We start from the raw sequence: 17,491 nt of genomic DNA, 5'->3' as shown, positions 1-17,491 counted from the left end.
TGACTATGTCTTGAGGGTTGCAGTATCTCCCGATGGGCGCTGGATTGTTAGTGGCTCAAGGGATGGAAGCATCCTGGTATGGGATGTTCCGACAACGAAAAGCCTGACCGTGCCGGTCTCAGACACGTGCAAGGGTCATAGGAGGGACATCTGGAGTGTTGTGTTTGCGCCAGACAGCAAAACATTTGCAAGTGCATCATACGATAAAACAGTCTGCGTGTGGCAGAGGGAGACAGGCAATAGAACCCTTGGACCATTCCAAATGGGCGGTGAGGCATACTCGGTATCATACTCTCCTGATGGGAGCAAACTAGCAGCAGGCGCCGAAACACGTATCATATTATGGGACTCAACGAGCGGAGAAGAATTACTGAAGATAGAACAGCGGGCATGGCTGGTCACGTTCACTCTAGATGGTCTCCATCTCATCAGCGGGAGTTTCAACGACATTCGAATCTCACACGCTGCCACTGGAGAAATCATCAAACAATTTGATGTGCACACTGATCTTCTCCAGTCATTGGCCATTGCTCCTGATGGCACGAAATTCGCCACTGCGTCAAGCGACAAAACAACACGATTCTTCGACCTGACCACATTGGAACCTTTTGGCGAGCCACTTGAATATCCTGACGCACTGTATTGCGTCACTTTTTCTGAGGACAGCCAGTTCATCGCGACTGGTTGTGTTGATAGACTCGTTCGCATATGGGAGGTTGATTGGGTTGAGTCAGAAGAGTTTAAGCAGGCGAGCAAATTCTCATGTTGTGCTATGTTCCATACTAACCTATCATACAGTCCATGCACAAGGTTTCTAGATTTCTCAGACACACCCGCATATATACTGACTTCTGGTGACATACAGGATCGGCACCGCGCTGGGTCTTCCAAACCAGATGTACGCTTTCACACTCGTCCTTCTACACTGTCGCTGACTTCACTGCTATTGGGAAGCCTCGACCAAAATGTGCTGGAGTCCCTCGGGGGTTTTTCGATAATGTAAGACTTCATGTTGTAGTAGATTCATCACAGCCTGCTCATCTTACCCTGCTTCCAGTTCGACATGCGCTCCCAACCTCCACGTAACACTCGCACTGTTCCAACAACAACACAGCGTCATGCCGAAGGTTCCCGCATGAAACAACTCATCAATCGTCTCTCATTTCGCTCCTCTACTTCTGAAAGTCCTACTCCACGCACTCGTAAGATCGCTGTTGTGGATATCTTCGCCACACGTGGTAAATATGTATGTCTTCTCTGATGATCTTGTATCCTCTGTTATTCATAGATTCACCTGTAGCGCAATGCAAATGCTATTAGTGGAAAAAGACATCTAGCACGGCCATCACATCCTCCTCGCAAAAACGCCCGCACATCTAATGCTGGTGTCCCAAGGACTAATGCCAGCGCAGTGGGGAAGTCCAATATTACTACTGGAGCAGCCTCAGTAAGCATGCGGACCACAACACATAATGCTTCTGCAATGACTGGCGAACATTCGCCACCAGATGCTGAACTTGTTCCGGAGACAAAGTGCTTGACAGTCCTCGCCAGGTGGTTCCTGTGCGGTAGAGTCCGCTGAAATGTATAACCTACATTGCACCTCATTCTCGCATGTGTATGTACCTACCAGCTATCCTACTTACATCAGATGGGCCACCCTCTGTCCAATGCGACTGTGTTCTTTCCTGCGACAGCGGCCGGCAGTGTAGAAACTTGAAATATTTGCTAGCGTTTAACGAAAAGTATAAATGTCCTTGAGTTCTCACAGACTTTGAAATTTAATTAAAGTGAGGTCCCAAAGGAGAAACTATTCAAGTCAGAATTGACGAAACAACCTTTTAGAACTGATACGGTATCCCTTTCAATAGTCGACAAGAAACAAGGCAAGTAGTAATCAGTAAGACTCAAATGATCGATTCAGGGCTTATGTTATAAATTCTAGCAACAGCGTTTGACAGTTAGTGGGAGGTGTGAAGCTACATATAACCAAAAGCAAGAACCATCACCAAAAGTCCCAAACCTAGATAAGGTATGCTCAGGTCTTATCATCCGGTATCAGCTTCACCATAGCCACCATGGCCCATCAGCCCAGCCCAGCCCCAGGTCATCCGAGATGGTAAGATCATGAAACTGAATTTTTGCTCATTTAACCATCAGCTGATGGGTCATGCATCATGACTGACATATGATGGCTGCTGAGCAGGCCTGAACAATTTCCAGCACCTTATAGTGGCTTATTGCAGTGGTATGGTACTAGTATAAGCACATATTATTCTTGTAGTACATACTATATGACATCGGCTACGTCGCTCAGCAATTCTTTAGCTGTATCAACATCCATTTGAAATCTCCGTTTCACGAACCGCGAGAGCAAAGCGATGGCAAGATAGAGCTATGTGACACTTCGGTCTGGATGATCAGTGGGGTGCAAGTCGAGGGCCCCTTGAAAAAGAGAGATGGGGATGTCGAGGTCGAAGTATCTTCCGTCCGCTTGGCAACTAACAGACTTTGCCACGGCTAGATTGAACAGCGCTGCAGGGCGGTAGGGATGATCCATGGGACAGAGATCCGAGGCCCGTTCAAAGTGCTTTATGGATTGTTCGAGATCCCCGCTGTTCTGCATCCTGCGGTATCGTGCGAGAAGACGATGTCCGGCGTCCGTCATCAGTGCTAACACTTTCATATCACTGCATGTAACCTGCACGTTGCAGCTGTCACGTGAACCTCGCAATAAACCCTGACGTGAATCGCCCTAAGCAATTGGATCCATTTAATATCACTAACTAGAGACTCTGTCAGCAGACGCCACGGATGACTCGTGTATTGCTGGAACTCACAGAGTAAAACGAAAAATGAACGCTGATACCGTGCTGGATAGAGTCTAGTTGAAAGAAGAATAACGGGTAGTAGAACCCGATCTGGAAAAGAAAGCCTCTGCAGAATGGTTATTTGGAGAAAGTCAGGAATGTACGTTGCAGGTCTCACCCTATTATTAGGAGCACAAACGGTACATCGTGAATACATCTTCTAGCCGCCACGATATAGTTCACCGGTATCGCCGGCGGATCAAGGTGAGTTCACATGCACAAACATGCAGTTAAGAGAAATAAGCTGATCAACCCTGCGCTTATACGGACGCCGTTGGAAAAACCAAGAGGACTGTTGAGGAGGTTATTGAGCATGATCGGATGGATGATAGCACCTAGCGATGAGCCTGTAACGACGAACGTCATGACCAGTATGGCTTGGGGTGAATCATCAATATCAGCCGAGCGGAGATAGATATCACATACCAGTGATGACGACTTGTTGCACTCCACCGAGTTGCATCTCTCCCGGGTGCTGGGTGGGTTTTCAATAGCCTGGCTCCTCACTAAACAATACGCACATTATCAGGCATGTGGATGATTGGTGTTTCATATACTGGGTAGCAGTATCACGAGGTAGACAATTGATAGCAAGCGGTGCACCAGCGAAGACTTGATAATGAATTAGAGATCATATAATACAAGACCAAATGATTTCTCACCATGCCGCGTCACATAAGCCGTGTCGGGTGACATCACTGAGGCTGCAGTGAGGCGTTGGAATAGAGGCAATGCGCATATACTCACCTTTAGGTATTAAATGCAGATACACTGTGTGGAGAGATAGTAAGTACACTGTATGAGAAGGGGTGGACAGTGTTACCTTGAACAGAAATTCAGGTCATAAACTATGACCAATAGCCGCAAGAGTGGTGGTGGTGGTGGTGGTGGGAAGAGCAGTGGGTACTAGTACCGGTTGAAGAGCGAGCCCAACCCCAACAGCGCAAAAGTGGCCAAGTGGCAAAGGGTACCAAATAAAGGACTTAAGAAAATCGAGCGTGCACAGAAGAGCAGTGATACGGATTCACACATTTGGCACCGATATGGTTTCAACTGACCTGTTTTGTTGTATTGTGCATACAACACTTATTGTGAGACCCAATCGACGGGGAGGCGTGCTTGGAAGTTGGCTGAGTCCACATTGTGAGGTAGTCTGGAGTTTGCTTGGGTACGTCTGGCATGGACATCGAAGCTGTAGCGGTAAAAGAACAGGAGTCCATGATGGACTCGACCGTGACAACTTGAAGCCTCTTCTGTTAACCGGGCATTCAAAGTGGAGTCTGGACTGTATGCATCGCCGATTCGCAGAGAATATCAGGGAGGATCAAACTTACAGAAGTATATCAGGATGTTATCATAATGACAAAAGCATATCATTTGTGTAGCATACACGGGAACAACGGTAAGCTACGAACTACTCGACGTCATAATGATCAAGCGCTGGCGTCATCGTCTCAGCAGCCATCACCCATGATCCAGTAAACCTCGTGACCGTCAGCCTAATAAGGCAATACCGGTTTTCTGGACTTTTGGTGATGACTGGGTCCGAAGGCTGAGCAAGATGGTAATTATAAGTAGCATGTTCTGAATGATTCCCCATAACCTGAACCTCTACCGTACTGCCATCCATGACCATTTTGGGTTCCTTTCTGCGTGGACGCCGAAGAGAAGCCTCGAATTCACCTGAACCAGTCGCTTCTGGCTTACCTCCCAGCGAGCTAACCGTGACCCAGGCTCATCCAAGTCCTCCTTCCAGACAGCCATATTATTCTGCCCCAGGCTCTGTCCAGACAAGTCTACCACTCAATGCAGGACCAACCTCCTCAGGACCACCAGCCGCCCAATCGTCACGCACTGCACCCATTAGCAATGTTTCCTCCTCCAGTGCCTCAGTCCCCCTCACCCACCGCATCTGTCTAGTCCCACACATCGAATTCAACTATACCTTCTATTTCGAGCCAATGTTCTGCGACCTCACAGACGGCGACACCCCCATCCGCATTGGTCGCTTCTTAGATCACTCAATTCCAAACGCCAAATCCACAAACAAAATTACCTTCAAGACCCGTGTACTCTCTCGCATCCATGCAGAGATCTGGTCAGACAATGGCAAGATTTATATCAAAGACACCAAATCGTCATCAGGCACTTTCCTCAATCATATCCGCCTAAGTCCTGCAGGCTCTGAGAGCACATCATATCAGCTCAAAGATGGCGATATTGTACAGCTCGGCATCGATTATCAGGGTGGTCAAGAGGATATTTACAAATCCGTCAAGATACGGGTCGAAATCGGACGCAGCTTGCAAGTGGAAAAGATCAAGGACGATGAAGAAATGCCGAGACGTCAGGTACGCTCTCTCCCTTTTTCTCTGTCTGCTCAATTCACATTGTTCTTGGCTGTGGCACCATAGCCTCGCGGTCACGATACTACCAACAACGAGCTATCTAGTGATCACAGCGGCACAAACAATCATTCCCAGGAAAACCACCAAGGGCCTAGCAGTTCTTCATCACTCAATGTAAGTTGTTTGTTTGGCCTTGATGCATATCCTGAATTCCAGCGTGTTCTACGCAGATTCTAGCCCCTACAAATACTGCGGTTCATGATGCACGGATGGCTCAGGACTTACATCTCTTTGAAGAGCTGCTGACCAAGGAGATTAACGCAGACCGCAATAATTACCACTCCTACTGCGGTCGCTCGGTTGTGAGGGCGCGACATTTTGACTGGGAGAATGCGCTTCAAGATGCAATGACAGTAAGAACTCCTGAATCCCGATTATAACGCTATTGATGACAGGTGATATAGTCCATTGCTATTCAACCCTCATTAAAGGGATATATCTCTAAAGGTATTGCCCTCTGCGGCAAGCAACAACTTTGGGATGCCATGGAGGCTTTTGATCTCGCTCTCTCATTTTCAAAGCACAATCGAATAACTATAGAAATTTTACTAATCAAGGTACTTCCTTCACTATTTTTAATAGCATAATTCTCATACTAAGATTTCAACCAGGCCACAGCGCTTTTCAACTCAAGTCGTCACGACGAAGCGATAAGACGGGTTCAAGATCTAGCTGCCTCTACTCGTCAGTCCTCAGAGACAAATCAATGCCACATTGTCGATGTGAGTCCTATGTCAGACCTCACAGGTTGTCTCATTTCAGAACATCCTTGTCAGTTATATTTACGCATGCAGCGTGCAATGATCGTTTTTGAGGATGGGCGCTACAGCGAAGCCGCAGATCAACTCACGGCCGTTATTACTGCGAACGCCAATATGTTCCTACATCCGACACCTCATGAACCTACTTTGGATGAACCTGGGCGTAGACTGGATGGCTTCACGGATACGTTTACGGAGGTATGTCACTACGAAGCCTCAGAGGACACCATCACTGAATGATCATGGGCACAGTTTTTCGGCTGGGACTTGGATTCCTTATGGCAGACTGCCAACCAAAGACGCTGCAAAGCGTTTCTCTGCGCTGATCGTGTGATAGAAGCAGCTGAGTCTTATCAGTACACAATGCGCGTGATCGGCGAGGCTGCGAAGTCCAGTTGCCTCGAATGGTCTGTCGGTGAGTGGTTGTGGACAATTTGAAAATCGAGACTCATTCTTGTGTGCATCAGCCTTCAAGCACAAATGCACTTCACGTTGTGTCACAAAGGGAAACGATGCTGTTACTGCAAGCAATTTTGATATGGCTATCAAACTATATTCAGCAGGGATAGGGCTAGACTCTTCATGCGAGTCTCTTTTTGCGCACCGAAGTAGGGCAAATCTGAAACGAAGCCTCTACTATGCAGAAGCCCTTGACGATGCAGAAAGGGTATAGATGATATTCGTTTGTCGAGAAGGTGTACTGATAAACCGATGCACAGGTCATTGAACTGAACCCTTCGTCTTATACTGGGTACAAACTGAAGTATGCAGTGCTTCATGAAGTAGTCCGCTACGATGAAGCGATTGAGGCGTTCGACATCATGCTTTCCAAGTTGGACAATGCGATTGACCCGCAGATACGAGGTGAGCACTGAGTACCCTGTGTTAACTAGAAGTCGGCTAATCCATCCTTCAGAGCTGCGTCAGCAATATGTCAGTCCATCTGAAGCACGTGACGCCATTCAAAGAGCTATCGATATTCAACTAGAGAATGCCCCACTTCGTCTCCTCAACACTTTCACTGGGCGTTTGTGTGATAGACAAACTCAAATCAACACCTTTATCAAAAGCGGAAAATACAAAAAATTCTTGTCATCATTGATGGCGCATGCAACCCTCCAAACAGAGCTCATCAAAGCAAAAGTCGCGGAGCATTTCAATTGGGTCATGTTATCGCATAGGTGGGAGAATAAGGAGCCGCGGCTGCACGACATTCAGGACAAGGACGTGTACACCTTAACTCCACTCGGAACCGTAGCAAAGCTGCAAACCTTCTGCAAAACCGCTCGTGACGCGGGGTATCGCTGGGCGTGGAGCGATACATGTTGCATCGACCAGAGCAACAATTTTGAACTCCAAGAATCAGTCAACTCCATGTTCGTCTGGTATCGCCACTCAGCGCTCACAATCGTCTATCTAGCAGATGTTCTGCCTTCGTCAGAACCTGGGGCACTCGCAAATAGTACTTGGAACACATGAGGGTGGACAGTGCAGGAATTCCTCGCTCCTAACACCGTTCTCTTTTATCGAGCAGATTGGACTTTGTATCTCCATGATCGCTCTCCCAATCACAAGATGTCTGTCGTTATCATGCAGGAGTTGGAGGACTCGACAGGCATAGATGCACAAGCCCTCATTGCTTTCCGCCCGGGCATGAGAGGCGCCCGAGAGAAACTTCAATGGGCATCCAGCCGTGTCACGACTTTGCAAGAAGACATTGCATATTCACTATTCGGCATCTTCCACATCCATCTCCCTGTAATCTACGGCAAGAAGAGACAAAACGCGCTCGGACGACTCTTGCAGGAGATTATTGCGCATTCAGGCGACATCACTCCCCTTGACTGGATCGGAAAATCATCCGAGTTCAATAGCTGTCTCCCAGCTGACATCACATCATATAAAACTCCACCGTGCATGTTATCATCTTTGCCCGAAGATGAGATGAACATGTCTGTCTCCATGTTGCGAAATACTGTGTCGGCGGAGTCGACTTCGAAATTGTATACCCTCCTTGACAACCTCAGTGCACCTCGTTTCGCACACTCCAGACTGCAGCTACCATGCATTGCATTTCCCATCACTGAACTGAGGCGGAGGCGTGGTCCAAACCTGGAGACATGTTTCACTTATGACGTCAAGGCAGATGGTCTTCAAGACCTACTGATCACTTCCGAAGACAAGCTGATTCAGTTCTCGCCGACACGTCCCACTCAACAGACATTTTTGCTTGTCCGTCCATGGAATCGTCATGATCTTGAGCTGCCTGACTTTGCGGAGCCCGATTTTGCAGACGACGCACAGAGTGTGGACGATTGGCCTGAGCCTGTGTCTCTAACAGACGGATCTATCCGTGGTTCTCTTGTAGACTCTAATCTGGCTGATTCGGAGGCTCGTTTGCGAGAGTTGAGGTTGGTTGTTCGCCTTGGACAGCCTTTTGGTGCGCTTTTGCTAGCGCAACAGCGTGGTGGGGAGTATACGAGAGTCGCTTCGGACCACCTTATCATTGCCAAGGTCAAGGACATGGCTTCTATTGACGACACGACGGACATTAGGACGCTAGAGATATTGTAGTTTTGCAGTGTATCTCCAAGCACAAAGATTGCCAGCGCTACACTAGATCATTTTGCACGATTCACGATGTAAACATATACATCTCCGAATTCCGTCTCTTCAACTCCAGATGCAATTGACCGTCTATCTCTAGTTTCATAATGTCGTGATGCTGCGTGTTGCATCGAACAGAACAACAATGGCCAGGTCCAACGATCGGTCAACTTCATACAGCTCAATTGTCTAGTATCGTCTCTGAAGGGGCGTTGTGAGGTGAAATGATAGCAATACACTCTTCGATCTAACTAAAGAAGTGCCCCACCGCAGCCGTACTGCATTTGATGAAGCAGGACGGTAGTACAGCTGCCTGAAATTGGGTGGCATCGCATCCTTGGTGAATCAAAGATCTCACAACATACCTCCTGAGCTTGGTTATTCATCCCAGTTCATAGACGCTCACCTCCACTATGTTGGTGGTAAAAATCCATTCATGGCTTCTGCCTGTACGTCTGCCACTGGAAAATCGGTGTATCCCTTCTCAGTGACATCGCCATCAAGGTAGAATGTTGCACGGTCGGGCTTGGCAAGCGGCAGGTCGTGTATAAGTCGAGCAGGGAGGTCAGGCTATTGGAAGAGCGTGGAAAGTAGTTAGCGATAGAGATGGAGCATGCAAAAGATTGACCCAGGCGCAGGAAGAGAAAGTTGTCAGCACACATGAGCAAAGATAATGGACGAAGGAGATAGAACGTGGACAGAAGACTTACATTCGGAATGTACAATCTGCCAAATGCTATCATGTCCCCATGCTCCTGTGCTGTCTCGATTGCGGTCTGTCGTGTGTACCCACCCGCACTGATAAGCACCCTGTTCTCGCCCTCCTTGCACCATATCTCACGCAGGAAATTGTTGCTACTCTGCGGTAGTGCAATCACATCAATGGTTCCACCGACACGTGGCTCTGTGACATGAAGATAGGCGAGGTCGTACTTCCTGAGCTCGTTTACGAGGTAGGAGAATTGTGGTTTGGGATCAGGGAGGCCCATGTCTGCATAAATGTTGGTCCAGCATAAAATGAGGAACAGAGACAATACGCACCTTGAAACGGACTCCATGGACTTAATCTGATACTGACCTTCTCAGCGCCAACTTCCTTAACAAGCGCATCCACGACCTCTAACGCAAATCTTGCTCTCTTCTCGATACTCCCGCCCCATCCATCCTCCCGGGTGTTGCTCACCTCTTGCAAGAACTGGTCCACGAGGTATCCGTTTGCACCATGGATTTCGACGCCATCGAAGCCTGCTGCGATAGCGTTCCTGGCACCAGTGGCAAAGCTGGCGATGTATGATTTTATCTCTGGTTCTGTGAGTGCGTGCGGGACCGCAGTAGGACGGGTGGAAAGTGGGATAGAAGAGGCAGATACAAACGGGGAGTTATTCTCTCTGGCGAGAACTTCTGGGAATGCAGCCCTTCCGGGTGCCCACAGCTGGCAAAATATGAAACTACCCTTCTCATGTACGGCATCAGTGACCCTTTTCCATCCTTCTACATGTTCCTGGGTATAGATCCCTGGGACGAAGTCCCTCCCACCAGCAGCTTGGGAGACGAAGGTCGCTTCGGAGATGAGGAATGTTCCTGGGAGGGATGCACGTTGCGCATAGTAGGTAGCTGCATGGGGCCCGGGTGTGTGGGTGGGGTAGGCACGAAAACGGGTGAGGGGGGCGAGGACTATACGGTGGCTTAGTCTCATGTGACCCACTTGGATGGGCGTAAAGAGTGTGGGCGTCATCGTGAACCTGGTGAGCGAGGTGCACAAGGGTGGTCTTAGGTCTGTGCGAGATATAAGTACTCGGGCATTGTTGACAGGCGTGGAATGTTGTATACCAGTCGGCCGCCATGAGAAAATCTTCCCAGCTAAAGATGCGTCGAACTCTACCACCTGCGACACATCACGTGAAGTTTGAACGTGACTCCTGGTGAGATTTTAATAACCTATGGACCAGCCATCTTGCACAATTTGTTCTGAGCCCAGCTCGCGCGAGCATATACACACGGTAGACGTTCTGAATGTAAACGTACCAGCGAAAACAGTCAAGAGAAGCCGAAGTGTGTTTCCAACTAACAGGTTCACTGCCCATTTTAAGAATAGGATAGTCCGAGTATACAGAGCTCGTCTTGTCCAGCATTCCAATCGCTGCTGTGACGGAATTCAGCACAACAGTGTGTTGGCCTGCGAGATATCACCTGCACGGCATTAAGTTAAAATGCCTTACGTCAGAAAACAGGAAGACCCACCATATTTTTTGCCCCACACAGCGAAGGTGAGCCAGGGTCAACATGGTCTACGTACCAGCTGAGGACGAGTAAGATTGTGTATTGAGCGATTGGATACTGATAAGAGGTGTCCCTCCTGGATATGCCATACCAAGTTGAAAGACAGTGCGTAAGCACCTGCGTCTTGGCCGAACGCCCAAAATTTCTCGAATCGAAATGTTTACATGGTAACGAGGCTACATGTATCCAAGTCAGTGGTTCTCAATTGGACATTCATAGCCGTCTGCATCTGCATACCCATCTTTTGAAAATCAGTATTTGTGAAGCCCTATATGCGATTGAGCACGGGAAGACAAGATCAGTCCATCATAAGCAACCAGCTTACACAGCCGCTGCCACAGAAATTCATACCCCATGCATACCTCGGAAGGCGAGAATGGCTCACAACTTACGCACGGGGTATGGTGTCTCCGTGGCATAGCCTACATCTATTTGAGGTCGATGCAGCACTGCATCTCGGAGGCAAGTCCATGGCTACCCTCATATTATCTTCATCTCTCCTACAACGCACCTCCCGATCATGGAAATTCAGAAATGCTCACCTTCACCATCTTAGCATTCACTATTTCACCTCTGTTGGTACATCTGCCGCTGGGAAATCAGTGTATGTCTTCTCAGTGAGATCTCCAGCGAGGTGAAATGTTGCACGGTCGGGCTTAGCAAGCGGCAGGTCATGTATGAGTCGGGCAGGGAGATCGGGCTGTTGAAAGAATGTGGCAATAGAGGCAGCGTATGAAAAAGATCGACCCAGGCGTGGGAAGAGGAAGTTGTCAGCACACACGATGGGCAAGGACAATGGACAAAGAAGATCGAACATGGACAGAAGGACTTACATCTGGAATGTACAACCTGCCAGATGCTACCATGCCCCCATGCTCCTGCGCTGTCTCGATTGCAGTCTGTCGAGAATTGTGGTTTTGGATCGGGGAGGCCCATGTCTGCGTGAATTTTGGTACAGTATAAAATAAGGAATAGAGACAGAATGCACCTTGAAACGGACTCCATGGACTTAATCTGATGCCAACCCTCTCAGCACCAATTTATTTGACAAGCGCATCAACAACCTCTACGCAAATCTTGCTCTCTTCTCGATACTCCCGCCCCATCCATCCTCGCGGGTGTTGCTCACCTCTTGCAAGAACTGATCGATGAGATATCCGTTTGCACCATGAATTTCGACGCCATCGAAGCCTGCTGCGATGGCATTCCTGGCACCAGTGGCGAAGCTGGCAATGTATGATTTTATCTCGGGCTCTGTGAGTGCGTGCAGGACCGCAGTAGGACGGATGGAAAGTGGGATGGAAGAGGCAGATACAAGCGGGGAGTTATTCTCCTTGGCAAGAACATCTGGGAATGCAGCTCTCCCGTGTGCCCACAGTTGGCAAAATATAAAGCTACCCTTCTCGTGTACAGCATCGGTGACCCTTTTCCATCCTTCTACCTGTTCCTGTGTATATATCCCTGGGACGAAGTCCCTCCCATCAGCGGCCTGGGAGACGATGGTCGCTTCTGAGACGAGGGGTGTCCCCGGGACGGATGCACGTTGTGCGTAGTAGGTGGCTGCATAGGGCCCGGGGATGTGGGTGGGGTAAGTGCAAAAACGAGTGAGGGGAGCGAGGACGATACGATGGCTGATTCTCAAGTGGCCCACTTGGATGGGTGTAAAGAGGGTGGGTATCATCGTGTGCCTGGTGAAGGTGCGTAAGGGCGATCTTGGGGCATATCAGGAGATCATATACTCGGGCTGTTGGATTAGGTCTGCCGCATGAGGAAACCTTCAACAGACAGAACGTGGTGATGAATCATCGATGCACCCTGCTGGCACCTACAGAATATGATTGTATATGGGATGTATTGTCTGAGTTAGCTCGCGTGACATGCAACTTGAAGGACTCTCGCACCGATAACACTCTGACAACTCTATCCGAGGTGACCTGCAAAACTGAGTTTGAAACAAAGTCAACGATAATGTTATTTTTGGAACTAACGATACGTGGGATGTCATCCGACTTGCAAGTGGCAATCCGTCTACGGAAAAACTGCTCAGCCAGGGATTCTAAATAGCCCTAAGTCCCCCAGGCCCCAGGACTTATCGCGACGGAAGATCAGCTGATTCAATAATTCTCACCATCAACATCCCTGATTGTCCTATAGACAGTTTTTTGGTGGAAGCAACAGCACCATAGGAGTCCGTATGATATTAACGCACAGGTGAAACTTCTAAGGAATGGATCTAATGCGGTTTCAATCATACTTGGATATCATGTGTGAGGAACCATACCCTTTGTATCCCTATCGTATACTGACATGACAACTCACCATGATGACATGTTCTAGCTGATAAGGCCACTGTAACTGCCCATCCATTCACTCAGTAGTGCATCCTTCTCAAATGCGGCTTCCATGCGCAACAGCTCATCATACTGCAGCAATATCTCAGGTCCTACGCGACCCTCACTAGTAAGACACATTCTACGGAAGAAAGAAGTACATCTGAGATGAAGAAGCCGGACCCGTGCACCACATGGTCTACATGACCACTATTCGTTAATAGTGATCACGCGCCATATAAGGTGAGTCCGAGTACACACGACTTGAATGAAAGAAGCATACTGAAATTTAAATACTGGAACCATCAAGTTCCCAAATGGGCGGGTTCAAGTCCTTCCTCTGTTCCTGCACAATCACTAGTATGATGGCATGTCAATCCAGGAACTCTGTGTTGACATAATCTTTGCACGCTCACTTCCCTCTCACGCTTTATCTGTACGTTCGCTGGGCCTCAAAGGCTCTGCCACCAGCTCCCATATGAGTTCGTACTCTCGTTGAGGTCTGATACGCACTCAATAATTTTGAGCTACATACAAGTAATGTCCGTTTCTGGAACTTTGTATTTGTACTTATCTCCCCGGTGTCATATAAAATCAGATCTATTATCTACGTTCAGTTCGACAATTGCACTCTTTTCGCTGGTTTGAGTGTTCTCGCCAGTCCTAATGGCTTCCACAAGTTTGGGTCCGTACTCGGGACACACAGGAGATGAAGCAATTCTTGCCGGGTTAGGATACAAGCAGGAGTTTCGGAGGCAGTTTACTCCACTAGAGGTGGGTCCTTATCAGAGCGTTGGGCACCCTTGACAACGTTCTTGCACAGGTCTTTGGTGTTGCGTTCAGCATCGTGGGGCTCCTTCCATCCATTTCGTATGATGTGTGATTCTACTGAGACGAATTTTTTACTGATATACCATTCTTCAGGTCGGTACTCTTCAATGCCATGCCCAATGGTGGTCCTCTTGCGATGGTTTGGGGTGTAAGGCTTTACATATCAAGAGTCTTGGATGCTGTACTCATTCCGTTATACAGTGGGTGTTTGCCAGCGCCTTTATCATGTGTATCGGGCTGGCCATGGCGGAACTTGCGTCTGCAGCACCAACCTCAGGTGGAGTATGTCCTTCATCCTATCGCCGATATAGACCCGACCTCTCATAAATATCTAGCTTTATTACTGGACCCATTCGCTTGCTTCCCCTAGTTGCCGGAATTTTCTTTCTTGGATAGTTGGGTGTAAGTATGATCTTTCCTTTCAAACTTGTATCGCTGACACAGGGTATTGTGCAGATGCTAATACGATCACGTCCATCGCAGGACTTGGTGAGGAACTCGGTGTGCCATGAAAAAATGTTTATTGAGTTACAAAACTAGCCTCAGTGGATTGGGCATGCGCGATCCAAATCACAGCGGCAGTTAGTATGGCATCTAATCAAGTATACATGACAACCAATGCGCGGATCTAGTGAGTTCTTTATGTCTTGTCTGGGTGCCAGTTTCTCTGATCCGCCGCAGTGGTATATTTGCAGCGTTGGTGTTGTCCCATGCTGTCCTCGTGAGCCTCGGGACGCAAATACTAGCAAGACTTCAAAGACTTTATATTCTTCTGAACGTATGGTAGGTGTTTTATCTCCACTTTATCCTAATCCCTTCAAGTTCACTGCCCGAGGCAGCCTCTGCTTTGTGGTCATTATCGCGCTTCCAATCGCAACGCCATCAGAATTCAGAAACAGCGCTAGCTATGCACTCGGGGACTTTACCAACTGTATGTAACATCTACTATTGTCATCTCATCTAATAATCGTTGTCAGTTAACGGTTGGCCATCTGGATTTGCGTTCATATTGAGTTTATTGGCACCTCTTTGGACGATAGGTTTGGCCTATCCTTTGTCGCTCGCATTTTATTTGACAGTGCAACAGGTGGTTATGATTCAAGCGTACACATGAGTGAGGAGGCATCCAATGCTACTACCGCCATTCCATGGGCCATTGTGAGCGAAACTATAAATACTGTAGCTACAAGACTAATGCAAGCAGGTCGGCTCTATTGCGATATCTGCAGCCCTTGGCTGGGGTGCGTGTCACGTTGCCAAATACGTTGTTACGAATCTAACAGCTTCCAGGCATCAATGTCTCCCTTGCATTTTGCATGGGTAGTGACATCGAAGGCATCTTGGAAAGTCCGATTGGTCAACCTATGGCGCAGATATTTTACAACTCTTTTGGGCAAAAAGGAGCGTTAGCCCTTTGGTCTCTCGTCATTGTGGCACAGTGTGTTCTCTTGACATTAGTCTTCCCATACTGCTCTAAAAGATCAACAGATATATGATGGGATCAAGCTGTCTGCTTGTCGGTTCCCGCCAGACGTTCGCATTCGCTCGTGATGGTGGTCTACCGTTCTCCCGATACTTTTACCGAATCAATAGCTACACAACAACGCCAGTCAATACCGTCTGGCTCGATGCTTTTCTTGCTCTTGCGATGGGTCTTCTGGCGTTCGCGAGTACACAAGCTATCAACGCGATCTTTACCCTCGGAGTGACCTCGTCATACGTATCGTATATCATACCGATCATGACCCGTTTCGCATTCAAGAATGATTTCAAACCCGGTCCATTTAATCTCGGGAAATTTGTGGGTCAAAAAGCAATCGATGTAGTCTTGTACTTATGGTCTCTTGCAGAGCTTTCCCGTCGCAGTAATCGCTGTGCTATGGATGGTCTTCATGAACATCGTTTTCTTCTTTCCCACGACCCCACAGACCAACGTGCAAGAGATGAACTATACAGTGGTCGTCCTAGGTGGCTTCATGTCCCTCGCTATTTTCTGGTATTACTGCCCGGTATACGGAGGAGTACACTGGTTCAATGGACCTGTGTCAAATATAGCATCAGCTGACAAAGGGCAAGATGATGAATCGGCGTCAGAGAAGACGGGGAAAGAGCAAGGAGTAGATGTCTTGATCGTGGATGCATGAGTCTAGTTCTAGATATTAGTCAATGATATTATCAAGCAGTATTGTAGTTGTTGTAACACGGATTTTCTCTGCTTTAGTACCCAGTCACTCGAAGCCTTCGGAAATGCGTAGCGTTAGCTTCAGTAAGCGCCCCACGGCTTAACGTGAATCTTTGAGAGATCATCCATCCATCTCAGAAATCATTAAGAACGCTCGAAACAGAGCTGGAACGACAAACGGACCCCTTCTCTCCGTCTCAATCTCATCGAGACCTCGCTCAGCTTGAAGGCGCTTATATCTTTCTCGCCGTATTTCGTTCTCTACTTCAGCGAGACGAACTTCAAGCTCTGCATTATCATATTAAACGAAGGCCGGACGCAGCTCAGAATAGTCACCTGAGAATTTTTGCGCTGGTCGAGATTCGAGGATGTGGCGAGGAGCATCTAAACGGCGCAATGAAGCTACAAGCTCGGTTTCGCGTGCTTGTAAGGCAGTCATTTCCCGTCGAGTATCCCAAAGATCGCGCGTGAGTCGGGATGTTGCATGGTTATTGGAGGTCGATCGTGACTTCCCGCGCAGTGATGATGCTACGGTGGTCGAAACAATTCGGGGAGGTGGCTCGGCACAAACGGGGCGGTTGGGAAGAGATGGGTGCAGCTTAGCGAGATTAAGTTGCGTTCCTTGATTTGCCACATCTGAGCCGAGAGTACTGGATAGCTGCGCAGGAATTATTACCGGCTGTTGCTGATGGAGTGGGTTTACGGTTGTACCCTCCGTCAGGGCTTTGGAGCATGTGGGATCAGATACATCCGAGGATTGGTTGGGACCTTCCGGTGTTTCCTGCTGCATATAGACACTGCTGGGGCTTTGCTCTTGACACTCCCCGGGCTCCGGGCTTGCTGTATACTGCTCCCTCTTGAGATACTGGGGTTCGCAGCTTTCAGTAGTGTCAGCCATATGGCCGTGACGAGGATGCTGACGAGGCTTCTTTGGCAACTTGTAATTCTGATATTGTATGTCGTAATTTGACAGCCTTGGTGCTTTCCGAGAGCCTGAGCTGTTAGAGCTTGTAGGCGCTTCATACGGTGAGCCCAGGGGAGAGCCTCGCGAATAAAGTAGTGAGCTCACCCATAGAATTATCAAGTGGGATTTGAAGGTTGGTAGCTGTTGAGGCCTAACTCAGAAAAGCTGTCATCAAGACCCAGTCAAAGTAGATGACCTCTCCCGCACACATCAATTAACTTGGCCCTGACGCGTCAGAGTAATTAATTCACGTGACCG

At 48.3% G+C, this 17,491-nt stretch overlaps 6 protein-coding genes across 6 annotated transcripts; 2 read left to right on the top strand and 4 right to left on the bottom strand.

The window, feature by feature from the left end:
- Nucleotides 1-2,395: 2,395 nt before the first annotated feature.
- Nucleotides 2,396-2,668, bottom strand: F5891DRAFT_961892 (uncharacterized protein; the record flags this gene model as incomplete). The annotated part of the gene is made up of 1 exon (XM_041375854.1): nt 2,396-2,668. The coding sequence occupies one exon, from the start codon at nt 2,666-2,668 to the stop codon at nt 2,396-2,398; it is 273 nt and encodes a 90-aa protein (XP_041219775.1).
- Nucleotides 2,669-4,744: 2,076 nt separating this feature from the next.
- F5891DRAFT_916558 (SMAD/FHA domain-containing protein) lies at nt 4,745-5,179 on the top strand (the record flags this gene model as incomplete). The annotated part of the gene is made up of 1 exon (XM_041373716.1): nt 4,745-5,179. A coding segment is annotated over one exon (435 nt), but the record flags the coding sequence as incomplete, so codon positions are not given.
- Nucleotides 5,180-9,057: 3,878 nt separating this feature from the next.
- On the bottom strand, nt 9,058-10,381 carry F5891DRAFT_1131017 (NADH:flavin oxidoreductase/NADH oxidase; the record flags this gene model as incomplete). Its single annotated transcript, XM_041364609.1, has 3 exons — nt 9,058-9,216; nt 9,357-9,637; nt 9,688-10,381. The coding sequence occupies 3 exons, from the start codon at nt 10,379-10,381 to the stop codon at nt 9,058-9,060; spliced, it is 1,134 nt and encodes a 377-aa protein (XP_041219773.1).
- Nucleotides 10,382-11,819: 1,438 nt separating this feature from the next.
- Nucleotides 11,820-12,885, bottom strand: F5891DRAFT_731571 (uncharacterized protein). Its single transcript, XM_041373010.1, has 3 exons — nt 12,828-12,885; nt 11,915-12,751; nt 11,820-11,864 (listed from the first exon to the last, which is right to left on the bottom strand). The coding sequence occupies exon 2, from the start codon at nt 12,605-12,607 to the stop codon at nt 11,993-11,995; it is 615 nt and encodes a 204-aa protein (XP_041219772.1). The 5' UTR covers nt 12,608-12,751; nt 12,828-12,885; the 3' UTR covers nt 11,820-11,864; nt 11,915-11,992.
- Nucleotides 12,886-13,482: 597 nt separating this feature from the next.
- Nucleotides 13,483-16,401, top strand: F5891DRAFT_731534 (amino acid/polyamine transporter I). Its single transcript, XM_041373009.1, has 16 exons — nt 13,483-13,499; nt 13,567-14,030; nt 14,080-14,126; nt 14,181-14,235; nt 14,289-14,369; nt 14,423-14,489; nt 14,544-14,576; nt 14,628-14,718; nt 14,769-14,870; nt 14,927-15,018; nt 15,065-15,127; nt 15,175-15,245; nt 15,292-15,328; nt 15,378-15,525; nt 15,576-15,888; nt 15,938-16,401. Exons 2-16 carry the CDS (start codon nt 13,923-13,925, stop codon nt 16,229-16,231), a joined length of 1,602 nt encoding a protein of 533 aa, XP_041219771.1. The 5' UTR covers nt 13,483-13,499; nt 13,567-13,922; the 3' UTR covers nt 16,232-16,401.
- On the bottom strand, nt 16,400-16,771 carry F5891DRAFT_911735 (uncharacterized protein; the record flags this gene model as incomplete). The annotated part of the gene is made up of 2 exons (XM_041373636.1): nt 16,400-16,528; nt 16,577-16,771. Coding segments are annotated over 2 exons (324 nt in total), but the record flags the coding sequence as incomplete, so codon positions are not given.
- Nucleotides 16,772-17,491: the final 720 nt, after the last annotated feature.

This window comes from Suillus fuscotomentosus (assembly GCF_016647785.1).
Source record: "Suillus fuscotomentosus strain FC203 chromosome Unknown F5891scaffold_83, whole genome shotgun sequence".
In the NCBI taxonomy this organism is placed as follows: Eukaryota; Fungi; Basidiomycota; class Agaricomycetes; order Boletales; family Suillaceae; genus Suillus; species Suillus fuscotomentosus.
This window is presented reverse-complemented; position numbering and strand designations above follow the sequence as displayed.

Bases quoted from the DNA above. Each gene is read 5' to 3' on its own strand.
- F5891DRAFT_731571 (XM_041373010.1), bottom strand. From the start codon at position 12,607: ATGATACCCACCCTCTTTACACCCATCCAAGTGGGCCACTTGAGAATC.
- F5891DRAFT_731534 (XM_041373009.1), top strand. From the start codon at position 13,923: ATGGCTTCCACAAGTTTGGGTCCGTACTCGGGACACACAGGAGATGAA. The intron at 14,370-14,422 runs GTATGTCCTTCA...ATAAATATCTAG, and splicing joins CAGCACCAACCTCAGGTGGA to CTTTATTACTGGACCCATTC. The intron at 15,246-15,291 runs GTGAGCGAAACT...TAATGCAAGCAG, and splicing joins CCGCCATTCCATGGGCCATT to GTCGGCTCTATTGCGATATC.